Source organism: Chiloscyllium plagiosum, unplaced genomic scaffold (assembly GCF_037043375.1).
Source record: "Chiloscyllium plagiosum isolate Xiang-an unplaced genomic scaffold, Cpla_swu_hap1 HiC_scaffold_9, whole genome shotgun sequence".
Lineage (NCBI taxonomy): Eukaryota > Metazoa > Chordata > Chondrichthyes > Orectolobiformes > Hemiscylliidae > Chiloscyllium > Chiloscyllium plagiosum.
In genome coordinates, this window is record NW_028270147.1 from 4,363,361 (window position 1) to 4,388,574 (window position 25,214).

At 47.8% G+C, this 25,214-nt stretch overlaps 1 protein-coding gene across 2 annotated transcripts in view; it reads left to right on the plus strand.

The window, feature by feature from the left end:
* The window catches only part of col24a1 (collagen type XXIV alpha 1), a 454,588-nt gene that overhangs the window by 387,563 nt on the left and 41,811 nt on the right, over positions 1-25,214 (plus strand). For both annotated transcript variants that reach the window (XM_043698575.2, XM_043698577.2), the window contains 5 exons: positions 2,703-2,756; positions 5,519-5,572; positions 7,642-7,695; positions 15,446-15,499; positions 17,559-17,666. In XM_043698575.2, coding sequence (XP_043554510.2) covers positions 2,703-2,756; positions 5,519-5,572; positions 7,642-7,695; positions 15,446-15,499; positions 17,559-17,666 — 324 coding nt within the window. The remainder of the gene's footprint in view (positions 1-2,702; positions 2,757-5,518; positions 5,573-7,641; positions 7,696-15,445; positions 15,500-17,558; positions 17,667-25,214) is intronic.

Sequence of the window (25,214 nt, forward strand, 5' to 3'; positions counted from 1 at the left end):
ACGTGGACTGCAGCGGTTCAAGAAGGCAGCTCACCCCCACCTTCTCAAGGGCAACTAGGGACAGGTTATAAATACTAATGATGCCTATGTGCTTGAGTGAATGAAAAAAGTAATAAATTAATTGTGGCCCCAGCATTGATCCCTGTGCCATTCCATTAGTTTCAGATTGTCGTCCTGCAAGTTCCCAATTTATCCAAACTCTCTGGCTACTATTGGTTACCTGATCCATGCTAATATACTGCCCTCAACACCATAGACTCTTGTCCTATTAACCAGCCCAATGTGTGATACCAAATCCCATCTGAAAATCCCATACCTGTACATTACGACCAGTGCCTCCCCTTCATCTATCCTTCTTGGTATTTCCTCAAAGAATTCTCGTACATTTGTTGGCTCTGATTTCCGCTTCGTGAAGCCCTGCTGACTCTGCTGGATCATATTATGCATTTCTAAATGCTCTGTAATTTCATCCTTTGTAATAGATTCTAATATTTTCCCAACAACAATTGTGATAGGCTCTGGAAGGTTAGATCACGTGGAAACCAGGGCAAGTTGGCAAATTGAACACAAAATAAGCTTGATGGGAGGAAGCGGAGGGTAATAGTGGAAGGATGCTTGTTGGACTGGAGGCCTGTGGAGTGCCTCAGGGGTCAGTGCTGGGCCCATTACTGTTTGTTATCTATATCAATGATTTAGATGAGAATGTACAAGGCATGATTAGTAAGTTTGCTGATGACACTAAAATAGACACTAAAATAGTATTGTGGACAGTGAGGAAGGTTATCAGAAATTGCAGCAGGACCTTGATCAGCTGGGGAAGTGGGCCAAGAAATGGCAAATGGAGTTTAATATAGATAAGGGTGAGGTCTTGCATTTTGGAAAATCAAATCAAGGTCGGAGTTTCATGGTGAATGGTGGGGCCTTAAGGAGTGTAGTGGAACAGAGAGACCTTGGGGTTCAGGTGCACGGTTCTCTGGAAGTGGAGTCCCAGGTAGACAGGGCAGTGAAGAAGGCTTTTGACACATTGGCCTTCATTAGTCAGAGCACTGAGTATAGAAGTTGGGAAGTTATGTTGCAGTTGTACAGGACATTGGTGAGGCTACACTTGGAATATTGTGTTCAGTTTTGGTCACCTTGCTACAGGAAGGATATTATTAAACTGGAAAGAATGCAGAAGAAATTTACAAGGATGTTGCCCAGGACTCAATGGTCTGAGTCACAGGGAGAGGTTGGACAAGCATGGACCTTTTTCTTTAGAGCGTAGGAGACTGAGGGGGTACCTAATAGAGGTGTATAAGATCATGAGAAACATGGATAGGGCAAATGCACTCAGTCTTTTTCCCAGGGTTGGGGAATTGAGGACTAGAGGGGCATCAGTTTAAGGTTAGAGGGGAAAGAATAAAAGGGAATCCGAGGGGCAACTTTATTTACCCAGAGGGTGGTTCGCACATGGAATGAGCTGCCAGCAGAAGTGGTTGAGGCAGGTACATTAACAACATTTAAAAGGCAGTTGGACAAATACGTGGATAGGAAAGGTTTAGAAGGATATGAACCAAGTGCAGGGAAATGGGGTTAGTGTGGATGGACATTTTGATCGGCATGGACCAGTTTGGGCCAAGGGCCTGTCTCCATGCTGTAGGACTCTATGACTGTCCACAGACACTGTCTCTGTACTGTAGGACTGTATAACGACGATTAAACTAACTGGCCTATAGTTGGCTGTTTTTGTCTCCTTCACTTTTTCAATTCTCTGGGACTTTTCCAGAATGTAAGAATTTCTGGAAGATTACTACCAGTGCATCTCTGTAGCCACCTGCTTTAATATCCTAAGAATTGCCCAACAGGTCCGAGAAACCTATCAGGCTTTAGTCTTTTGCTTTCCCAGCACTTTTCCTGATGTGATGGATATTGTATTGATTTCCTCTCCTCCTTTCACCCCCTGGAACATCCCTGGAATATCCCTGCTGTGCTGCCTTTGTCACTGGCTCAGAGCCCCGTTATAATCCAGTTTCACTCATTTCTCCTTCCCCCTTTGTCTGCAACATCAAAGCCATCATTTTCTACATCCTTTCACTTCTGATGAAAAACTACTAGATTCAAAACATTAACGCCATTTCTGTTTCCACAGGTGCTGCCAGACCTGCTGAGCTTCTCCAGATTTATTTCCCATTTCTAGAATCCACAGGATTTTACTTTACTATTTTGCTTTCTTTTGTACCATCTATTTCTTTTTGACTCCAGTTTTTGCTCATCTCCTCGATTTCGAGGGCTGTCCCTCTCCCCTCCCCTCTGGAATTCAGCTCTTTTGTCCATGTTTGACCCTAGGCTGTGATGAGGTCAGGAGCTGAGTGACCCTGGCGGAACCCAAACTGGGCGTCACTGAGCAGGTTATTGCTGAGCAGGTGCTGCTTGATAGCACTGTTACTGACACCATCCATCACTTTACTGAGGATGGAGAGTAGACTGATGACGTGGTAATTGGCCGGGTGAATTTGTCCTGCTTTTTATGTTCAGGGCATACCTGGGCAACTTTCCACAGAGATACCAGTGTTGTAACTGTGCTGGAACAGCTTGGCTAGGGGAGCAGCACGTTCTGGAGGACACGTCTTCAGTGCTGTGGTGTATTGAAAGTGATTTAATCTCAAGTGACTGAGTGAAACTTGGGTCTTTATGGATATATGACAGACTGCTCTCTGTTTCAGGGTCCTGTAGGTCCTCGTGGAGATAGTGGTGAACCTGGAGATGAAGGGTTTAAGGTAATTTCTTCATATTATTCCACATTCTACAAGCTAAGGTCAGACTGTCCCACACATGATGCTGGTAGGAGCTACTTGTTATCTGGAGCTAGAGTACAGTTTGTCAGAACTCTGGTGAGGGAAGGGGTGTTGGTCATTCAAGCGAGGATTGCAATGAAACACAAGATGACATTGTCCCAGATCGTTCAGACTCAAAACGATGGGTGGCAGGACTTCTTTCCCAAGCTGTACATCAGAACCTTGGGATAGTCCTGACCTCCCCCCCCCCCCCCCCCATCACCGTGGGAATGACCTCAGGATAGTTCTGACCCACTCATCACCGTGGGAATTACCCCGGGAGAATCCTGACCCACCCATCACCGTGGGAATTACTCCGGGATAGTCCTGACCCACCCATCACCGTGGGAATTACCCCGGGATAGTCCTGACCCACCCATCACCGTGGGAATTACCCCGGGAAAGTCCTGACCCACTCATCACCACCGTGGGAATTACCCCGGGAAAGTCCTGACCCACTCATCACCGTGGAAATTACATCGGGATAGTCCTGACCCACCCATCACCGTGGGAATTACATCGGGATAGTCCTGACCCACTCATCACCGTGGGAATTACCCCGGGATAGTCCTGACCCACCCATCACCGTGGGAATTACCCCGGGAAAGTCCTGACCCACTCATCACCGTGGAAATTACATCGGGATAGTCCTGACCCACCCATCACCGTGGGAATAACTCCGGGATAATCCTGACCCACCCATCACCGTGGAAATTACCCCGGGATAGTCCTGACCCACCCATCACCGTGGGAATTACCCCGGGATAGTCCTGACCCACCCATCACCGTGGGAATAACCTCGGGATAGTCCTGACCCACCCATCACTGTGGGAATTACCGCGGGATAGTCCTGACCCACCCATCACCGTGGGAATTACCCCGGGATAGTCCTGACCCACTCATCACCGTGGGAATTACCCCGGGATAGTCCTGACCCACTCATCACCGTGGGAATTACCCCGGGATAGTCCTGACCCACCCATCACCGTGGGAATTACCCCGGGATAGTCCTGACCCACCCATCACCGTGGGAATTACCCCGGGATAGTCCTGACCCACTCATCACCGTGGAAATTACCCCGGGATAGTCCTGACCCACCCATCACCGTGGGAATTACCCCGGGATAGTCCTGACCCACTCATCACCGTGGAAATTACCCCGGGATAGTCCTGACCCACTCATCACCGTGGAAATTACCCCGGGATAGTCCTGACCCACTCATCACCGTGGGAATTACCCCGGGATAGTCCTGACCCACTCATCACCGTGGAAATTACCCGGGATAGTCCTGACCCACCCATCACCGTGGGAATTACCCCGGGATAATCCTGACCCACTCATCACTGTGGGAATTACCCCGGGATAGTCCTGACCCACCCATCACCGTGGGAATAACTCCGGGATAGTCCTGACCCACTCATCACCGTGGGAATTACCCCGGGATAGTCCTGACCCACCCATCACCGTGGGAATAACTCCGGGATAGTCCTGACCCACCCATCACTGTGAAAATTACCCCGGGATAATCCTGACCCACCCATCACCGTGGGAATAACTCCGGGATAGTCCTGACTCACCCATCACCATGGGAATTACTCTGTGATAGTCCCAGGATAGTCCTGACCCACTCATTACCGTGGGAATTACCCTGGATAGTCGTGACCCACCCATCACCTTGGGAATTACTCGGGAAGTCTGAACATCTGACAGGAAATTCCCTGCTCTGAGAACGTCTCTCTCTCTGAGTTGGATCTGGAGTTGTTGGACATTTCTGTGGGACTAAGTTCAACAGAAAATGTTAGACAGAAAACTCCAAGTCTAATTACTGAGCGGCTATAGAACTGATGTCACACCTGACAGTCACTCTCTATGCACTCCCCATCCCCTTCCCCCATGAATACTCCCAGGATCCAAACCAACTACCATCCGCACCCCCTACGCAATCACCCATTGAGTCGATATGACTAGCCTTCATCAACCCATTGACCCTTCCCTGGTGGACCCTCACCACTTGATGACTATTGACCCCTTGGAATGACCTGACTAACCCCACACCTTCCATTACCCCCTCCCTCCCCCCAGTCTGACCACCCCTTCTGACCCACCTTGCCAACTAGCCCATCCCCAAGCTCGCCCACTTACCATCCTGCAGTGGGTGGCAGTGGAGAAGTTGTGTAGAAGGACTGTGAGTTACAATGGCCAGGAAGGGACATGTTCAGGTCCATAAAGATAAGGTCTATCACTGACCAGCGAATGGACATGACTCAAAAAGTGGTGAAAATATCGAGCTGGTGACCAGGGGGATTGAGCCTGGGGTGTGTTACAGATTCACCAAGTGGCAGGCTCAATGTATCTTTCAGGGACCTAACGAGGTGAAAGGTTCTCCGTAATTCTATGCAATCGCTGACCATCAATATCAAGATGACAACAATGTGTTAGGGAGTAATCCAAGAGAGAGGGAATCAATCAAAAGCTGGTGTTCTCCTGCAGAATTCCCCTGGAGTTTAGCTACACGTGTGGAATCCTCCTTTGACACATTCTCTGTAAAGCTGAGCAGAATGGTTGGGTGTCGGGTGGGGGGGGTGGGGTGGTCGTTGTGGGGGTGATGGGAATGATTTGAAAATTGATTCTGGACCTGACTGCATTCTCAAACACCACACACAGCAGGTTCATCCAGTTTGACCATTCTGCCTGATTTCTGCAGGGTTACGCAGGCTTGCCAGGACTGAGGGGAGCTGCAGGACAGCAAGGATTGCCGGTATGACATTCTACACAGCTATCTGTTTGACATGAACAACAATATGCAACATGAGCCACCAAATGCTGTACTGAGGGAGTGCCGCACTGTCAGAGGGTCAGTGCTGAGGGAGTGCTGCACTGTCAGAGGGTCAGTGCTGAGGGAGTGCCGCACTGTCGGAGGGTCAGTGCTGAGGGAGTGCCGCACTGTCGGAGGGTCAGTGCTGAGGGAGTGCCGCACTGTCGGAGGGTCAGTGCTGAGGGAGTGCCGCACTGTCGGAGGGTCAGTGCTGAGGGAGTGCCGCACTGTCGGAGGGTCAGTGCTGAGGGAGTGCCGCACTGTCGGAGGGTCAGTGCTGAGGGAGTGCCGCACTGTCGGAGGGTCAGTGCTGAGGGAGTGCCGCACTGTCGGAGGGTCAGTGCTGAGGGAGTGCCGCACTGTCGGAGGGTCAGTGCTGAGGGAGTGCCGCACTGTCGGAGGGTCAGTGCTGAGGGAGTGCCGCACTGTCGGAGGGTCAGTGCTGAGGGAGTGCCGCACTGTCGGAGGGTCAGTGCTGAGGGAGTGCCGCACTGTCGGAGGGTCAGTGCTGAGGGAGTGCCGCACTGTCGGAGGGTCAGTGCTGAGGGAGTGCCGCATTGTCGGAGGGTCAGTGCTGAGGGAGTGCCGCACTGTCGGAGGGTCAGTGCTGAGGGAGTGCCGCACTGTCGGAGGGTCAGTGCTGAGGGAGTGCCGCACTGTCGGAGGGTCAGTGCTGAGGGAGTGCCGCACTGTCGGAGGGTCAGTGCTGAGGGAGTGCCGCACTGTCGGAGGGTCAGTGCTGAGGGAGTGCCGCACTGTCGGAGGGTCAGTGCTGAGGGAGTGCCGCACTGTCGGAGGGTCAGTGCTGAGGGAGTGCCGCACTGTCGGAGGGTCAGTGCTGAGGGAGTGCCGCACTGTCGGAGGGTCAGTGCTGAGGGAGTGCCGCACTGTCGGAGGGTCAGTGCTGAGGGAGTGCCGCACTGTCGGAGGGTCAGTGCTGAGGGAGTGCCGCACTGTCGGAGGGTCAGTGCTGAGGGAGTGCCGCACTGTCGGAGGGTCAGTGCTGAGGGAGTGCCGCACTGTCGGAGGGTCAGTGCTGAGGGAGTGCCGCACTGTCGGAGGGTCAGTGCTGAGGGAGTGCCGCACTGTCGGAGGGTCAGTGCTGAGGGAGTGCCGCACTGTCGGAGGGTCAGTGCTGAGGGAGTGCCGCACTGTCGGAGGGTCAGTGCTGAGGGAGTGCCGCACTGTCGGAGGGTCAGTGCTGAGGGAGTGCCGCACTGTCGGAGGGTCAGTGCTGAGGGAGTGCCGCACTGTCGGAGGGTCAGTGCTGAGGGAGTGCCGCACTGTCGGAGGGTCAGTGCTGAGGGAGTGCCGCACTGTCGGAGGGTCAGTGCTGAGGGAGTGCCGCACTGTCGGAGGGTCAGTGCTGAGGGAGTGCCGCACTGTCGGAGGGTCAGTGCTGAGGGAGTGCCGCACTGTCGGAGGGTCAGTGCTGAGGGAGTGCCGCACTGTCGGAGGGTCAGTGCTGAGGGAGTGCCGCACTGTCGGAGGGTCAGTGCTGAGGGAGTGCCGCACTGTCGGAGGGTCAGTGCTGAGGGAGTGCCGCACTGTCAGTTGTGTTATGTTTTGAATGAGACTTTAAACCATGGTCCCTTCTCGTAGCCACTGGTTTGAGGGTGATCTGGGACATTCTCTGCTGTGTCCCAGCCAAACATCATGTGACCTTGGAGCTGAAGCTTGGCTCCACCTGCAAGTGTACCTTCAGAAACTCCTGGAGTAGGACTCCCACGTCGCTTTGCAATTCAGGCTTCTGAATTTTCTCTCCATTTAGAAAACAGTCCATCCCTCTATTTTTCCTCTGAAAGTACATGACCTCACTTTCCCACCTGTCATCTTCCTCCTGTTCCTGTAATGTAGTTTCTGGCTGTGAAGATCTTTTTGTGGAATGTTCTCTGTCTGTCTGTCTCTCTCTCTCTGTCTTTTTGTCTCTCTCTCTCTCTCTCTCTGTCTCTCTCTCTCTCGTTGATATTGTGAATTTATCTCCATGTAATGTTTCTTTCTCCTCCATTCAGGGAGATTCAGGTGATCCTGGAGAGCAAGGGCTTAAAGGAGAAAAAGGAAAGCAGGTACGAGGTGCAGACAAAGTTAACGTCCTCCACACGTGTCCAGTTGGCCAAGTGCTCAGATCAAGTCCAGTGTTGGCTGTGGCTAATGGGTAGAACTCCTGCCAATCACTCAGGAGGTTCTGGATGAAGAATACATCCTCCCTGTCGAAGGCACTGCTTGGGGTTTCTCAGCTACAATGAGACTCTTCCTGAGACAGTGCTACAGTTCAGTGAGGAGGTGTATTCCTGTAATATTTGTTGCAATCTATGCACGTGCCAATAACCTTTTTAGGAAAAGACATTCAAACTTACAACAACAGCAACATGGCTTAGCCAGCAGCAGCCAGAACCTTGCACACAACAGCCTGCATTAAGATAGCACCTTTATTGCCACACAACCAGCCCAGGTGCTTCACAGGCATGTTATCAGAGAAGATCAGGGATTGATGAGAACATGGAACCCGATGAGGTGAATTGTGTCAGTGTGTTTAAATCGCGTGTGAGGGAGGAAGGGAGGGAGGAGCATGTGGAAAGTGAAGGTCAGGTTAAATGGGAAACTCCTTTGGAGTGTAGCACTGGCTTGGTCCATCCAGGCTGAATGGCCTGTGGCTATGCTGTACATTCAGTGGGACTGTGTAAACATTGACAGCGAACCATACTGGGACAAATGGTTCCAAACTTGAACAAGCTGAAGATTTGAAGAAGCAGAAAGTGATTTAGCGAGGGAATTCCTAAAGTGGATTCCCACTCACTGCTCCATATGGATCACAGCTCCCTCCGTTCCCAGCAGCCCCCCTGCTCCACCCCCCACCCCCAATGGGAGGGATGGTGCCAAGCTGCAGAGGCCCTGACTTACAGCACTGAAGGCAATTAGTGTCAGCATCAGGCATGACCCCTCGCCATGGGAAAGCCTCTGACTCCTGGCCCAGTGCTGGCTATGGGGATATGGTTATGGGGCTAGATATTGGGCTAGGTCAAGTCCCAAAATTAGACCTTGGAAGGAAAATTTGAAAACCGGGTGTGAGGAGGGACGTAGCCAGTTTATTTTCTGCAGAAATCCTTCCTTGACACATCAGCTGTGAGCAATGTGTGGGCTGTGGTGATACAACCCGTTTCAGGGTGATGCTGTGTGGCAGCTGGTCAGGACTCCTCTGTCACAGGGAGTATGTGGGACAGAGGGCTCCTAGACTCTGACCTTTGCCTGCAAGAAAGTCTGCGCTCCCTTATCCTTTCATGTGTAATCATCTTTAAACCAGTGTTCCTGTCTTATCTGCAGCCACACTGAAAGTATTGTGAGCGAGTGTTGAAAAGATTTGTAGCTCAGGTTAAGGTTCTGGATGTAGGTTTCCTCGCTGAGCTGGAAGGTTTGTCGCCACCCCAGGTGACATCATCGGTGAACTCGCCACCCCAGGTGACATCATCGGTGAACTCGCCACACCAGGTGACATCATCGGTGAACTTGCCACACCAGGTGACATCATCGGTGAACTCACCACACCAGGTGACATCATCGGTGAACTCGCCACACCAGGTGACATCATCGGTGAACTCGCCACACCAGGTGGTGAAACATCTCAAAACAAACCCTCCAGCTCAGCGAGCAAGCCTACATACTTTGAGCTAAATTTCCATGTTTCATAAATCCCGGAAGTGGAGCAGCTGCAATACCCCACAAATTTCTGAAGACGTGTCCTGACTAATTGGTGTTAAGGTGGTTGGTACATGTTATGGACTAGACCAGACCAGACCAGACCCCCTCAAAGTTTTTTAAGAGGGTAGCCTCGACCCTAACTGTTACTTATTTTAATTCAAATGTAAAATGCTGTGTTCTAGATGCAATGCAACTGGTCAAACTACTCAACATTAAACAAAGAACATTCCAGCACAGGAACAGGCCCTTCGGCCCTCCAAGCCTGCGCCGAACCAGATCCTCGATCTAAACCTGTTGCCTATTTTCTAAGGATCTGTATCCCTCTGCTCCATGTCCATTCACGTATCTGTCTGAGATACATTTTAGATGACGCTATCATCCCCACCTCTACCAACTCTGCTGGCATCACGTTCCAGACATCCACTACCCTCTGCATAAAGAACTTGCCACGCATATTTCCCCTAATCTTTTCCCCCCTCACCTTGAACTCATATAGAACATAGAACATTACAATGCAGTACAGGCCCTTCGGTTCTCAATGTTGCGCCGACCTGTCATACCAATCTGAAGCCCATCTCACCTACACTATTCCATATACATCCATATGCCTGTCCAATGACGACTTAAATGTACTTAAAGTTGGCGAATCTACTACCGTTGCAGGCAAAGCATTCCATACCCTTACTACTCTCTGAGTAAAGAAACTACTTCTGACATCTGTCCTATATCTATCACCCCTCAATTTAAAGCTATGCCCCCTCGTGCTCACTGTCACCATACTTGGGAAAAAGGCTCTCCCTGTCCACCCTATCTAACCCTCTGATTATCTTATATGTCTCTATTAAGTCACCTCTCAACCTTCTTCTCTCTAACGAAAACAGCCTCAAGTCCCTCAGCCTTTCCTCGTAAGACCTTCCCTCCATACCAGGCAACATCCTAGTAAATCTCCTCTGCACCCTTTCCAAACCTTCCACATCCTCCTTATAATGCGGCGACCAGAACTGTACACAATACTCCAAGTGCGGCCGTCCCAGAGTTTTGTACAGCTGCAACATAACCTCATGGTTCTGGAACTCAATCCCTCTATTAATAAAAGCTAAAACACTGTATGCCTTCTTAACAACCCTGTCAATCTGGGTGTCAACTTTCAAGGATCTGTGTACCTGGACACCGAAATCTCTCTGCTCACCTACACTACCAAGAATCTTACCATTAGCCCAGTACTTTGCATTCCGGTTACTCCGACCAAAGTGAATCACCTCACACTTATCCGCATTAAACTCCATTTGCCACCTCTCAGCCCAGCTCTGCAGCTTATCTATGTCTTTCTGTAACCTACTGCATCCTTCGTCACTATCCACAACTCCACCTACCTTAGTGTCGTCTGCAAATTTACTAACCCACCCTTCATGACCCCTCATGACCCCTGTAATTGAATCCCCCACTCTGGGAAAAAGCTGCTTGCTATCCACCCTGTCTATACCTCTCATGATTTTGAAGACCTCAGTCAGGTCCCCCCCTCCAACTCCATCTTGCTAATGAAAATAATTCTAATTTACTCAACCTGTCTTCATAGCTAGCACCTTCCATACCAGGCAACATCCTGGTGAACCTCCTCTGCACGCTCTCCAAAGCATCCACATCCTTTTGGTAATGTGGCGACCAGAACTGTACACAGTATTCCAGATGAGGCTGAACCAAAGTCCCATATTACTGTAACATGACCTGCCAACTCTTGTCCTCAGTACCCTGTCTGATGAAGGAAAGCAGGTCTTCTTGATCACTCTATTGACCTGCGTTGCCACACTCAGGGTACAGTGGACCTGAACACCCAGATCTATTTGTACATCAGTTTTCCCCAGGATTTTTCCCTTTACCATATAGTTTTCTGTAGAATTGGATCTTCCAAAATGCGTCACCTTGCATTTGCCCGGATTGAACTCCATCTGCCATTTCCCTGCCCAACTCTCCAATCTATCTATATTCTGCTGCATTCTCTGACAGTCCCCTTCATTATCTGCTACTCACCAATCTTAGTGTCATCTGCAAACCTGCTAATCAGACCACCTATACCTTCCTCCAGTTCATTTATGTATAAACACTGCAGTTAAAGTAAAACAAAAGAAAGTTGAGTTTAGAATATCTACTCTATTGGAAAACTTAACAGAATAATAGATACAGTAACTATTACTAATTAACTGTTCCAATATAGTAACATCCTATAAACCCACAAATTCAGAAATTTGATGTACTCATGTGCAACTGAGCAGCAGAGAGACAAAATATATCAAGCAAAAACTCAGAGAGCAAAGGCCTAAAGAAAAGAAGGTACGCGGTTAGAGAGGGAGTAACAGCCTGGAGACGTTTACTGCAGCTTCCAGCCCTGTTCAGACTCCAATAGCAACTGAATCTCAAAGCTAAAAAACTAGAAATCCTGTACTGTGAGAGCTGGCCACACCCAACCAGGCTGCTTTTATCGTTCCAATTTTTATAAAAAAGCAAGGTCTCACAAGCTGTTTACACTATAAGCTATGTCTGCCCAGAAAATTCAGAGACTAGTCTTTACAGAATCAGAGAGGGCACTGAGAGAGGTCATTCATCCATTGTGCCTGTCCTGGTACTTTGTAACATCTATCACATCTTCCCCTACCTTTTTCCCACAGCCCTGTGAAATATTCTCCTCTGAGTAGTTATCCAGTTCCTTTTTGCAAGTTATTATTGGATTTGCTTCCATTGTCCTTATTGACAATGTGTATCAGATCACAACAACTCACTGTGTTTTAAAACCATTCTCATCTCCTCCACCCCCTGCAGTTTCTTTGCCAATTAGCTTAAATCTTTGCACTCTTGATCCTTAAGGAAGTAAGTTTCTCCCTTTTTACCTGATTGAAAATCTTCCCAGTTTTAAACACTTTCATTAAATCTCCCCTTAGCTTTCACTGCTAGAAAAACAATAACCTCAGCATCTGTAGTCTGTAAATTCTCGAATAATGGCCATACATTGACCATAGCAGTTAAGGTGCTCCACTTATCTTCATGTCTAGTGCCAAAGAACACAAAGTACGATGTTATTTTATATAATCCACAGTGTTCCTAATTTGTTTTAACAAAAAATAAACAGCCTTAAATAGTATTTCTTGGCTATTGTTGAATTATGAGAAATTGATTCTAAATTTGTCAATGAAAATGACCTTTTGGACATGCACAGCCTTGTCTTCACTGAAAAAGACACGTTTTATTGAAGCTATTCAGTTTGCACGCATCAGAATATTTCACAAGAATACCAATTCAGTACCAGTGAGCTTAACCTCTGTAGTAGGGTAGATGGGTGAATCTATTATCAAAGAAGAAATAGCAGGGCATCTTGAAAGAAGTTGCCCCATTGGACAGTTGTAGCATGGGTTCATGACGGGCAGATTATGTTTCACAAATCTTTTGGTATTCTCTGAAGGCATTTCAAGCAAGGTGGACAATGGGGACCCAGTGGATGTGGTGTACCTAGATTTCCAAAAGGCCTTTGACAAGGTGCCACACAAGAGGCTGCTGCATAAGATACAGACACATGGTGTTAGGGGTAGAGTATTAGCGCTGATAGAGAATTGGTTGACTGACAGGAAGCAAAGCGTGGAGATAACTGAGTGCTATTCTGGCTAGCAATCAGTGACTAATGGTGTGCCTCAGGTATTGATATTGGGTCTGTGATTATTTACAATATATAGAGATGATTTGGAGTTGGGGACCACGTGTATGGTGTCAAAATGTGCTGATGACACTAGAAGAGTGGCACCGCAAAGTGTGCAGAGGACTGTGAAACTTTGCAGAGGAACATAGATACATTGAGTGAGTGGGCAAAGATCTAGCAGATGGACTACAACATTAGTAAATGTGACATCATACATTTTGGTCGGAGTAACAGTAAAAAGGATTATTACTTGAACGGTAAAAAGTTGCAGCATGCTGCTATACAGAGGGATCTGGGTGTCCTTGTCCATGAATCACAGAAGGTTGGTCTACAGGTACAACAGGTCATTAGGAAGGCAAATGGAACTTTGTCCTTCATTGCTAAAGGGATTGAGTTTAAAAGCAGGGAGGTTATGTTGCAGCTGTACAAGGTGCTGGTGAGGCCACACCTGGAGTACTGTGTGCAGTTTTGGTCTCCTTCCTTGAGCAAGGATGTACTGGCACTGGAGGGGGTGCAGAGGAGGGTCACTGGGTTGATTCTGGAGTTGAGGGGGTTGGTTTCTGAGAAGAGACTGAGGAGACTGGGATTATATACATTGGAATTTAGAAGAATAGGGGGATGCAGAGACAGGAATCTTGTAGGAACATATAAAATTATGAAGGGAATAGATAAGATAGAAGTTGAGAGGATGTTTCCCCTGGCAGGTGAAGCTAAGACAAGAGGGTATAGCCTCAAGATTAGGAGGAGCAGATTTAGGACTGAACTGAGAAGGAACTTCTTCACCCAGAGGGTTGTGAATCTGTGGAACTCCTTGCCCAGTAGTTGTTGTAACTTCAGTAATTGCTTTTAAAGCTAAGGTTGATATTTTTTGAACAATAAGGGAATTAAGGGATACAGTGAGAAGGCGGGTAAGTGAAGCTGAGTCCATGATCTTATTAAATGGGGGAGCAGGCTCAAAGGGCTGGATGGTCTACTCCTGCTCCTAGTTCGTATGTTCTTATGAATGCCATTATCTGTGCGACATTGAAGGGCTGGTTAGTTAGCCAGCAGAGGAGTTAAGGCTGATTTACAGTTCACAGCCCGGGTTTGTAAACTAATAATAATTCTCGGCACCCTCCTCTCATTCAGCATCGGTATTAGTTTCCCCTTGAATTGCTATTCTTGAGACATGCCGTGATGAGGTCAAGATGTGGAGGGGCCGGTGTTGGACTGGGGTGGACAAGGTCAGAGGTCACACGACACCAGGTTAAGGTCCAGCAAGTTTATTTGAAATTACAACCTTTCAGAGCTCTGCCCCTTCGTCAGGTGAAATGCTGATGACTGATGAAGGAGCAGTGCTCTGAAAGCTTGTGATTTCAAATAAGCCTGTTGGACTGTAACCTAGTGTCATGTGACTTTGACTGACGAAGGCAAAATGAAAAGCTTCAACAAACTGTGTCTGTATTCAGCTCTGGTCAGCAGACAGAGTCCACTCCAGCAATTCAGGATGTTGGTACAGACATGGGAGAGGAAGATCAGTGAACTGCTATGATCTGGGATGCGCTGTGTGAAAGGCTGGTGAAATTATTGACGGAAATGTTGGAACTTTGAGGCAGCATGGTGGCTAGGTAGTTAGCACTGTTGCCTCACTGCGCCAGGAACCCGGGTTCGATTCCACCCTCAGGTGACTGTCTGTGTGGTGTTTGCACATTCTCCCCGTGTCTGCGTGGGTTTCCTCCGGGCGCTCCGTTTTCCTCCCACAGTCCAAAGATGTGCAGGTCAGGGTGGATTGGCCACGGGGAATGCAGGGTCACAAGGGTGTGGGCTGCTGTTTGGAGGGTATGTGTAGACTCAGTGGGCCTAGTCTGTAGGGATTTTATGAGAGCTGAAAATGCTGATTGACACCATGAGGGGAGAAATCAGTTAGTGAGCTTTCATTGGAACCACAGCCACAATGCAGCTGAGTGGGGAGCTCACACCATCAGCTGAATCTTTAGGGAGAGAACTCTATCTTAAACAAGATGGTCTTTATTGTAAGATAGATATCGAGCACAAGTCACATTCATTCATCAAGGCCATATGAGGAGACCCGGAGACCCGGATATCACACTGGTTTAAGCAAGATCTAAAACAGTTTTGTCTCATCCCCACCCCATCAGTATGGCATCGAGAAATTGGGTGAACTTAATGCAGTGAACAGCCTTAACCCTTTCAGAACCATTAGCTTTTTACAGCGGGTTGGAGAAATTATTGAACAGGGCAGGGCTCTGGGGAAAGAACAGTGACACAATAGAATAGATCCAAGACCCTTTTCACAGAGCCAGTACAGGAGCAGTGGGCCGAATGGCCTCCTCCTGGCCATTGCGATTCTCTGATTGTGTCGGTAACGGAAGCAGGGGGAACATTGATGAAAATATGGTGAAATAACGTTAACGCTGAGGTGTCTGCGATGCTTGCAGGGCCAAAAAGGGGCGAAAGGATCACCTGGAGAGCCGGGGAAACCAGGATTATCAGTGAGTATCCCTTTCACAGCCGAGAAACCTTCCTTTTCACCACTCAAGGTTGGATTGGAGCAAAGAATGTGGCTTAATTTCGCCAATGATCTCAGCGATTTCCAGACCCAAATTTATACCCAATGGCCCACGTCTAACTTTTACATTTTTAAAAAATTTATTTGTGGGAGGTGAGTGTCACTGGCTGGACCAGTAATTATTGTCTATCCCTAGTTGCCCCTTGAGAAGGTTGGGGTGAGCTGCCTTCCTGAACCGCTGCAGTCTCTGTGCTTTGGCTGGACCTACAATGCCCTTAGGGAGGGATTTAAATCATTAATGCTCTCCAAGTTGTCATGTATAAAAGTGCAGAGTTGAGTAACACGTCCAGCTCTCACATCACTCAACGCTGTATCTCAACACCAAAGGACCCACAGTGAAGGATGCCTTTGTGTTGTCACTGTTACTAACTTAGCAATCTCACTCACAGATCCATGGAGAGCGAAGGACCTCGTCACTAAAAGTTAATTCATGGATGTAAGCATCAGGAAGCAGGCCAGAAGCCCTTGTGAAACTGGTCCTCAGGCACCTTCTCAACAAGGGAGTAGTACTAACAGAGTGACATTACTGGACTCGATTCGAGAGGCCTGGGCTAATGATCGGGAAACATCAGATCAAATCCCAACAGCTACAGAATTTAACTGCAATTAGTTGAATGGATATGAAGTAATAAGTGGGGGTTAGATTTACACCCCTCCCCCTCCCCCCCCCTTGGCAGGTTTGAAGACAGAGGGAGCAGTAAAATCCCAAAGGTGGTCCCTCAACTTCCTGAACTCTTACGGTTTGGGGAGATGCATAGAAATCTGGAGCAGGAGTAGGCCATTCAGCCCTTCAACCCTGCTCCTCCGTTCAATCTGCTCACAGCTGACCCATCCAGCTCAGTTCCCTGTTCTCACTCTCTCCTCCAAACCCTTTTACCCCTTTAGCCCGAAGAACTATAACTAATTCCTTCTTGAAAACATTCAATGTTTTGGCCTCAAATGCTTTCTATGACAGTGATTTCCACAGACTCCCCACTCTCTGGGTGAAGACATTTCTCCATATCTCAGTCCCAATTGGAGCAGGGTCCAGGGGAGGCATCAGATGACCCACCCCTCCATGGGCTATTGAAACTATTAGCGCTGGGATTTACCCCATAACAGGGCTGGGGGTGTGGGGGTGGGGTGTGGGGTAGGGATGGGGTTGGAGGTGAGGGATGTGGTCTATACCATATGGGGAGCTCTGGATAATCAGGATGGGCAAGAAATGCTGGCTATTTATCCATCCCATGAATGAGTAGAAAAAAGGGCAGCAGATACATGGGAATATCACCACTGTCAAGTTCCCCTCCAAACCACTCCCCAATCTGACGTGGAAATATATCGCTGTTCCCTCAATATTGCTGGGTCCAAATCCTGGAATTCTCTCCTGAAGGGCATTGTGGCGGAAATAGGAAATAATCAGATCTTATTGAATGGGTAGCAGGCTCAAGGTGCCGAGTGGACTATTCCTAGTCTTAAACTGTATGTCCTTCTGGACTGGGATGGTTCTGGAAGGCAGCTCAGCGTATCTCTCTAGATGGACAAAAAAACATTGACCCAGCCACTTCCCAAGGTGATTAAAGTCAATGATTGCTGATACGTGGAAATGGAAGATGAAATGTGGGATGCAAAGGAACATCATAACAGAAAGAAAGTGGCAATGAAGAAATGGTAAGGTTAATAGATCCACTCTCGGCTCCAAGAAGGTTAACACACAATAATTACTGGGGCTGGAGCGGTGAGGGAAATGTTCGAATTTAGACACGGTGTAGGGTATCGTGCAGTGGCAATGTCTCAGCCGTTCTGTCGCTGACTCTGTGTCAGGAAAGAGGTGACATTGTAAACAATATCTGCAGACACTTGAAGAGAAATTGCACCCGTCCCTTCTTAAGGGAATTCGAGATGGAAGAGGAATTATCCCAGCTTTTCCAGCCTCCCACCCAAAGGCCATGGACGTGTTCAGTGACATTCCTCAGGAACTGTTTCTTTCCTTCATTTTCCAGGGAATCACAGGACCACCTGGGAAAAGAGGAGCAGAGGGACAGCCAGGATTGAGGGGAAAGCCTGGGAATGTCGGAAAGACAGGAATTCCTGGAAATCCTGGGCGACCTGTAAGTATGCCTCACCTTTCATTTCCCTTTAACACATTTTGTTTGGGAACGATGTGCTGGACAAGATGAGAGATGGGAGGAGTGAACACTTCCCAGTCCCGGAATCCATTACAAGACTAGGCACTTACAGAACACAGTACAGCGTAGGAACAGGCTCTTCAGCCCACCATGTCTGTGCTGACCATGATGCCATTCTAAACTAATCCCATCTGACTGCACATGCCCTATCCCTTTATTCCCTGCTGGTTCATACGTCTGTCTAAATAAATGCTGGCCCAGCCAGTGACGCCCTTATTTCACGAATAAATAAAAATGAATATGAGGAATGGTTGAGGACTCTGGGTCTGTACTCGATGGAGTTTAGAGGGATGAGGGGAATCTGATTGAAACTTATAGAATACTGAGGGCCCGGACAGAGTGGACGTGGAGAAGATGTTTCCACTAGTAGGCGAGACTAGGACCCGAGGGCACAGCCTCAGAGTGAAGGGGCGACCCTTTAGAACTGAGATGAGGAGGAATTTCTTCAGCCAGAGGGTGGGGAATCTGTGGAACTCATTGTCACAGAGGGCTGTGGAGGTCAAGTCATTGAGTGTATTTAAGACAAAGATAGATAGGTTTCTGATTGGTAAGGGGATCAAGGGTTACAGGGAGAAGGGAGGAAAATGGGGTCGAGAAACATATCAGCCGTGATTAAATGGCAGAGCAGACTCAATGGGCCAAATGGGCTAATTCTGCTTCGATATCTTGTCTTATTTTTGTGGAACTAGTGACGGAGCATTATAATGGGGAAAGCAGTTGCTGGTTAGTTGAGTTGAAGTGGATGTGGGCCCCTCTCCTAAAGTTGCTGTCCAATTTGTGAATCAATTTCAGAATGTGCAGTGACCCTCAGCATTGCTTTGTTAGAACACTTTACTCAGCGAGTCGTGAATTCATGGAATGCCCTGCCAGTAGCAGTGGTGGACTCTCCCTCATTATGGGCATTTAAGCGGGCATTGGATAGGTATATGGAGGATAGTGGGCTAGTGTAGGTTAGGTGGGCTTGGATCGGCGCAACATCGAGGGCCGAAGGGCCTGTACTGCGCTGTATTCTTCTATGTTCTATGTTCTATGTAACACGCTACACCAACACGTTACACAACCTGGACCACAGCAACAAGGGATCGGCAGAAATTCAACTCTTTCTACATGCAACTACATCCCTTTGTGCTTAAAAATAAAACATACTCTTTTGAATGGGAAAGGGCTGCATTTACTAATCTCCTGGAAAGAAATTGTTAAATGTCCACATTCTGTGCACTGTGCGGCAAGTTACACAGCCCAAATCTTGCTAGTTTCATGACCTCTGCTGGTTAAAAAATGCATAGCATTGTTTCTCAAATAGAAAGCGTTATCACTGCGATTCAACTTTTATTAGGTTTTTTTTATAAGAATGTGATTTTGCAAAATGCTTGTAAAGTATTTCTAGCATTGAAATGGCCCATATTGCCGTGAGGAGCAAGAATAGGTGAGTAGCAAAGGTCTTTTTCCTGGAGTGGGTTAGTCTTAATTAGAGGGGACAGGTTTAGGGTGAGAGGGGAAGGATATAGAAGGGACCTAAGGGGCAACTTTTCAATACAGAGTGTGGTATGTGTATGGAATGAGCTGCCAGAGGAAGTGGTAGAGGCTGGTACAATTACAGCATTTAATAGGCATCTGTGTGGGTACATAAATAGGAAGGACTTTAAGGGATATGGGCCAAATGCTGGCAAATGGGACTAGATTACACAGAAGCATAGAATATCGAACAGGCCCTTCAGCCCTCAATGTTGTGTCGTCTTTCTATCCTACTCTAAGATCAGACTAACCTACGTACCCTTCATTTTGCTACCATCCATGTGCCTATCTAAGAGTCTCTTAAATGTCCCTAATGTCTCTGACTCTACTCCCACCGCTGGCACTGCATTTCATGCACCCCTCTCTGTGTAAAGACCCTCCCTCTGACATCTCCCTGAAACCTTCCTCCAATCACCTTAAAATTGTGCCCCCTTGTGATAGACATTTCCACCTGGGAAAAAATCCCTGGCTATCCACTCAATCTATGCCTCTCATCATCTTGTGCCCCTCTATCAAGTCACCTCTCATCCTTCTTCACTCCAATGAGAAAAGCCCTAGCTCCCTCAACCTTTCTTCATAAGACATGCCCTCCAGTCCAGGCAGTATCCTGGTAAATCTCCTCTGCACCCTCTCTAAAGCTTTCACATCATTCCTATAATGAGGCAACCAGAACCGAACACAATATTCCAAGTGTGGTCTCACCAGGGCTCTATCTAGTTGTAGCGTAACCTCACGGCTCTTAAACTCAATCCCCCTGCTAATGAAACACACCATACGCCTTCTTAACAACCCTATCAAATTGGGTGGCAACTTTGAGGGATCTGTGGACATGGACCCCAAGATCCCTCTGTTCCTCCACATTGCCAAGAATCTTGCCTTTAACCCTGTATTCTGCGTTCAAATATCACCTTCTAAAATGAGTCACTTCACACTTTTCCAGAATGAACTCCATCTGCCATTTCTCAGCCCAGCTCTGCATCCTGTCAATGTCCCGCTGTAACCTACAACAGCCCTCCGCACTATCCACAACTCCACCAACCTTTGTGTCATTGACAAACTTACTAACCCACCCTTCCACATCCTCATCCAAGTCATTTATAAAAATCATAAAGAGCAGAGGTCCCAGAACAGATCCCTGTAGAACACCACTGGTCACCGAGCTCCAGGCTGAATACTTTCCATTGATTACCACCCTCTGTCTTCTATGGGCCTGCCAATTCTGTCTCCAAACAGCCAGATTTCCCTTTATTCCATGCTTCCTTTCTCTCTGAATGAGCCTACCTTGGGGAACCATATCAAACACCTGGCTAAAATGTGTAGAATGCTTTACCTTCATCAATGTGTTTTGTCACATCCTCAAAGAATTCAATAAGGTTTGTGAGGCATGACCTGACCCTCACAAAGCCATGCAGATTATCTCTAATCAAATTATGGTTTTCCAAATAATTATAAATCTTGTCTCTCAAAATCCCCTCCAATATTTTGTCCACCGCTGACATAAGACTGACTGGTCTGTAATTCCCAGGATTATCCCTATTCTCTTTTCTGAACAGGGGAAAAATATTTGCCATCCTCCAATCATCCTGTACTATTCCAGTGGACAGTGAGGATGCAAAGATCGCTGCCAAATGTGCAGCAATCTCTTTCCTCACTTCCTGTAGTAACTTAGGATACAGAGTCAAGAGTGTGGAAAAGCACAACAGGTCAGGCAGCATCCGAGGATTAGGAGAATCGACATTTCGGGCAAAAGCCCTTTATCAGGAATACCTTCCATCCACCATCTATGAACTCAGTCCTGATGAAGGACTTATGCCCAAAACGTCGATTCTCCTGCTCCTTGGATGCTGTCTGACTTGCTGTGCTTTTCTAGCACCACATTCTCGACTCTGATCTCCAGCATCTGCAGTCCTCACTTTCTTCCAGTAACTTATGGTACATCCCGTCTATCCTTATGCTTTTCAAAATTTTCAGCACATCCTCCTTCCTATCATCAACCTGTTCGAGCATATCAGTCTGTTTCATGCTGTCCTCAGAAATGTCAAGGTCCCTCTCAGTAGTGAATACTGAAACAAAGTATTCATTAAGGACCTCTCCTACCTCCTCCGACTCCAGGTACAAGTTCCGTCCACTATCCCTGATAAGCCCCACCCTTAATCTGGCCATCCTCTTGTTCCTCACATAAGTGTAGAATGCCTTGGGATTTTTCTTAATCCTACCCATTAAAGCTTTTTCATGCCCCCTTCTAGCTCTCCTAAGTCCATTCTTCAGTTCCTTCCTGGCTACCTTGTAACCCTCTAGAGCCCTATCGAACCCTTGCCTCCTCAACCTTAAGTAAACTTCCTTCTTCCTCCTGACTAGATGTTCCACATCCCTTGTCACCCAAGGTTCCCTTACCCTACCATCCCTTCCTTGCCTCAGTGGGACAAACCCATCCAGCCCTATCAGCAAGTGCTTGGTCTGTCTTCAGTTTCTAAACCTTATGTATGCGTCCTTTTTCTTTTTGACTAAGCTCCAATTACTCTTGTCACCCAAGGTTCCCAAATCTTGCCCTCCTTATCCTTTATTTGCTGGTCCTAAACTCCAATCAACTGGCCTTTAAAAGATTCCCAGATGCCCTGATGTGGATTTTCCCTCAAACAGCTGCTCCCAACCTGCATTCCTCAGTTCCTCTCTGATATTGTGGTAGTTTGGCTTCTGTCAATACTTACACCTGAGGACTACTCTTATCCTTAACCAGCAGTAACTAAAAATGTACAGAATTATGGTCACTGTTCCCAAAATGCTGCCCAACTGAAATTTTGATCACCCAACAGGGCCCATTCCTCAATTCCAGGTCTAGAATGCCCCCTTCCCTGATTGGGCAATTTACATGTTGTTCCAAAGATATTGTTGTAAAAACCCATCTGTGTCACCAGTGTCATTCAGGGAAGGAAATCTGCCATCCTTACCTGGTCTGGCCTACATGTGACTCCAGACCCACAGCAATGTGGTTGACTCTTCGCAATTAAGGACAGGTGATAAATGCTGCCCACATACCACAAATATTTTTATTTTAACTGCATTTAATTTATTTAGAAATCTGGAATTAAGAGTCTAATGATAACCATTGCTGATTGTCAAAAAAAAAATCTAGTTGACCAATATCTTTTAAAGGAAGATGGTTGACTCCTATCTGCCATCTGAAATGACCCAGTTGTAAGAGCTGATAGAAAAGAATTAAAATGGGCAGACCACCTGGCATCAACGCGGGCACAGAAAGTAGGTACCTGGTGCAGGCAGGACATTACTGTGAGGTGAGCAGTTCTCATGGTTATTATGGGGCAAGTCAGATATTAACTGCTGAAATCTGTACAAGATTTCACCGGGGCGGCACAGTGGCTCAGTGGTTAGCACTGCTGCCTCACAGCGCCAGGGTCCCAGGTTCGATTCCAGCCTCAGGTGACATTCTCCCCGTGTCTGCGTGGGGTTGCTCCGGTTTCCTCCCACAATCCAAAGATGTGCAGGTCAGCTGAATGGCAGTTCTAAATTGCCCGTAGTGTTAGGTGCATTAGTCAGAGAGAAATGGGTCTGAGTGGGTTACTCTTCGGAGGGTTAGTGTGGACTTGTTGGGCCAAAGATCCTGTTTCCACACAGTAGGGAATCTAAAAGAGCAGAAATCTGGAACTTCTCAATTCACTTTGTTAGTCCACAATCCATGCTATTCACAATACAATGCGTGCAACTACATGAAGTGGAATACTTTTTCATGACTTTCCCTTGAAAAATGCCTGAACAGGTTATAACTGGGTGCCTTTATCAGTAAGTGACTTTATTTTAATGACATGATAAGTGAGGATTAATGGCAAATACATTTCCTGACTCTGAAAGTTTTGCTTTGCCAATGCAGTCTCATTCCTTCAGAGCAGAGTTCTCCAAATGTCTCAGCCAACCCTTACCACTTTGTCTTAAAGCCAGCAGCCATTCCTTAACCATTGACCAGAGACTAAGGGGAAAAGGGGCAGGGAACAATCAATTTTTTGAATAGCACTCGGGCAGTTAGGTATCTCCTTTTATTTAATTAAGAAACGGCAACAACCGAGGGTAAATTCAATTAGTTTATCACTCTTTGGTTTTGTTTAAATTGGATGATTAGATTCGATTCCCTACAGTGTGGAAACAGGCCCTTCAGCCCCACCAGTCCACACCGATCCTAAGAAGAGTAACTCACCCAGACCCATTTCCCTCTGAATAATGTACCTAACATGATGGGGAATTTAGCATGGACAATTCACCTGACCTGCACATCTTTGGAATGTGGGAGGAAACTGGAGCACCCGGAGGAAATCCATGCAGACACGGGGAGAACGTGCAAACTCCACACAGACAGTCGTCCGAGGCTGGAATGGAGCCTGGAACCCTGGTGCTGTGAGGCAACAGTGCTAACCACTGAGCCACCATGCTGCCAATTTATAATGGATTGTGGCCAGTTAGCTCAGTTGGCTGAATGGCTGGCATGTGATGCTAACAGCATGGGTTCAATTCCCACACTGGCTGAGTTACCACAAAAGAATCTCCTTCTCGACCTCTCCCCTCGCCTGTAGCATGGTGACACTCAGGTTATACCACCACCAGTCCTCTCTCTCTCTCCAATGAGAGAGCTGCCCTATGGTCTGGGAGGACTATGATGGCTTTTATGTGTAGATTATTGGTGGGAGGGAAATGGAGATTTGGAGTAGGCAAACATCACTTGAAAAGTGCAGTGTTCAAGGTCCAATCATCTTCAGCTGCTTCATCAATGACCTTCCCTCCATCATAAGGTGGGATGTTCGCCGATGGGTGCACAATGTTCAGCATCCTTCACAACTCCTCAGATAATGAAGCAGTCCATGTTCAAATGCAACAAGATCAGGACAATATCCAGGCTTCGGCTGACAGGTGGCAAGTAACATTTGTGCCACACAAATGCCAGGCTATGACCATCACCAATAAGAGACAATTTAACCACTTAACCTTAACATTCAGTGGTGTTACCATCACTGAATCCCCCACTATCAATATCCTGGGGGGTTATCATTAAGCAGAAACTCAACTGGACTCACCACATTAGCACAGTGGCTACAAGAGAAGATCAGAGACTAGAAATACTGCAGCGAGTAACTCACCTCCTGACTCCCCACATCCTGTCCACCATCTACAAGGCACAAGTCAGGAGTATGATGGGATACTCCCCACTTGCCTGGATGGGGGCAGCTCCAACAACACTCAAGAAGCTTGACACCATCCAGGATAAAGCAGCCCCCACTTGATTGGCACCACATCCACAAATATCCAGTCCCTCCACCACCAACATTCAGTAGCAGCAGTGTGTATCATCTACAAGATGCACTGCAGAAATTCACCAAAGATCCTCAGACAGCACCTTCCAAACCCACAACCACTTCCATCTGGAAGGACAAGGGCAGCAGATACATGGGAACACCTCCCCCTGCAAGTTTCCCTCCAGAGTCTAGATTAGAGTGGTGCTGGAAAAGCACAGCAGTTCAAGCAGCATCTGAGGAGCAGTAAAATCAACGTTTCGGGCAAAAGTCCTTCATCAGGATTAGAGGCAGAGGGCCTGAATGGTGGAGAGATAAATGAGAGGAGGGTGGGGGTGGGGAGAAAGTAGCATAGAGTACAATAGGTGAGTGGGGGAGGGGATGAAGGTGATAGGTCATGGGGGGGGAGGGGGGAGTGGATAGGTGGAAAAGAAGATAGGCAGGTAGGACAAGTCATGGGGACAGTGCTGAGCTGGAAGTTTGGAACTAGGGTGAGGTGGGGGAAGGGGAAATGAGGAAACTGTTGAAGTCCACATTGATGCCCTGGGGTTGAAGTGTTCCGAGGCAGAAGATGAGGCGTTCTTCCTCCAGGCGTCTGGTGGTGAGGGGGCGGCAGTGAAGGAGGCCCAGGACCTCCATGTCCTCGGCAGAGTGGGAGGTG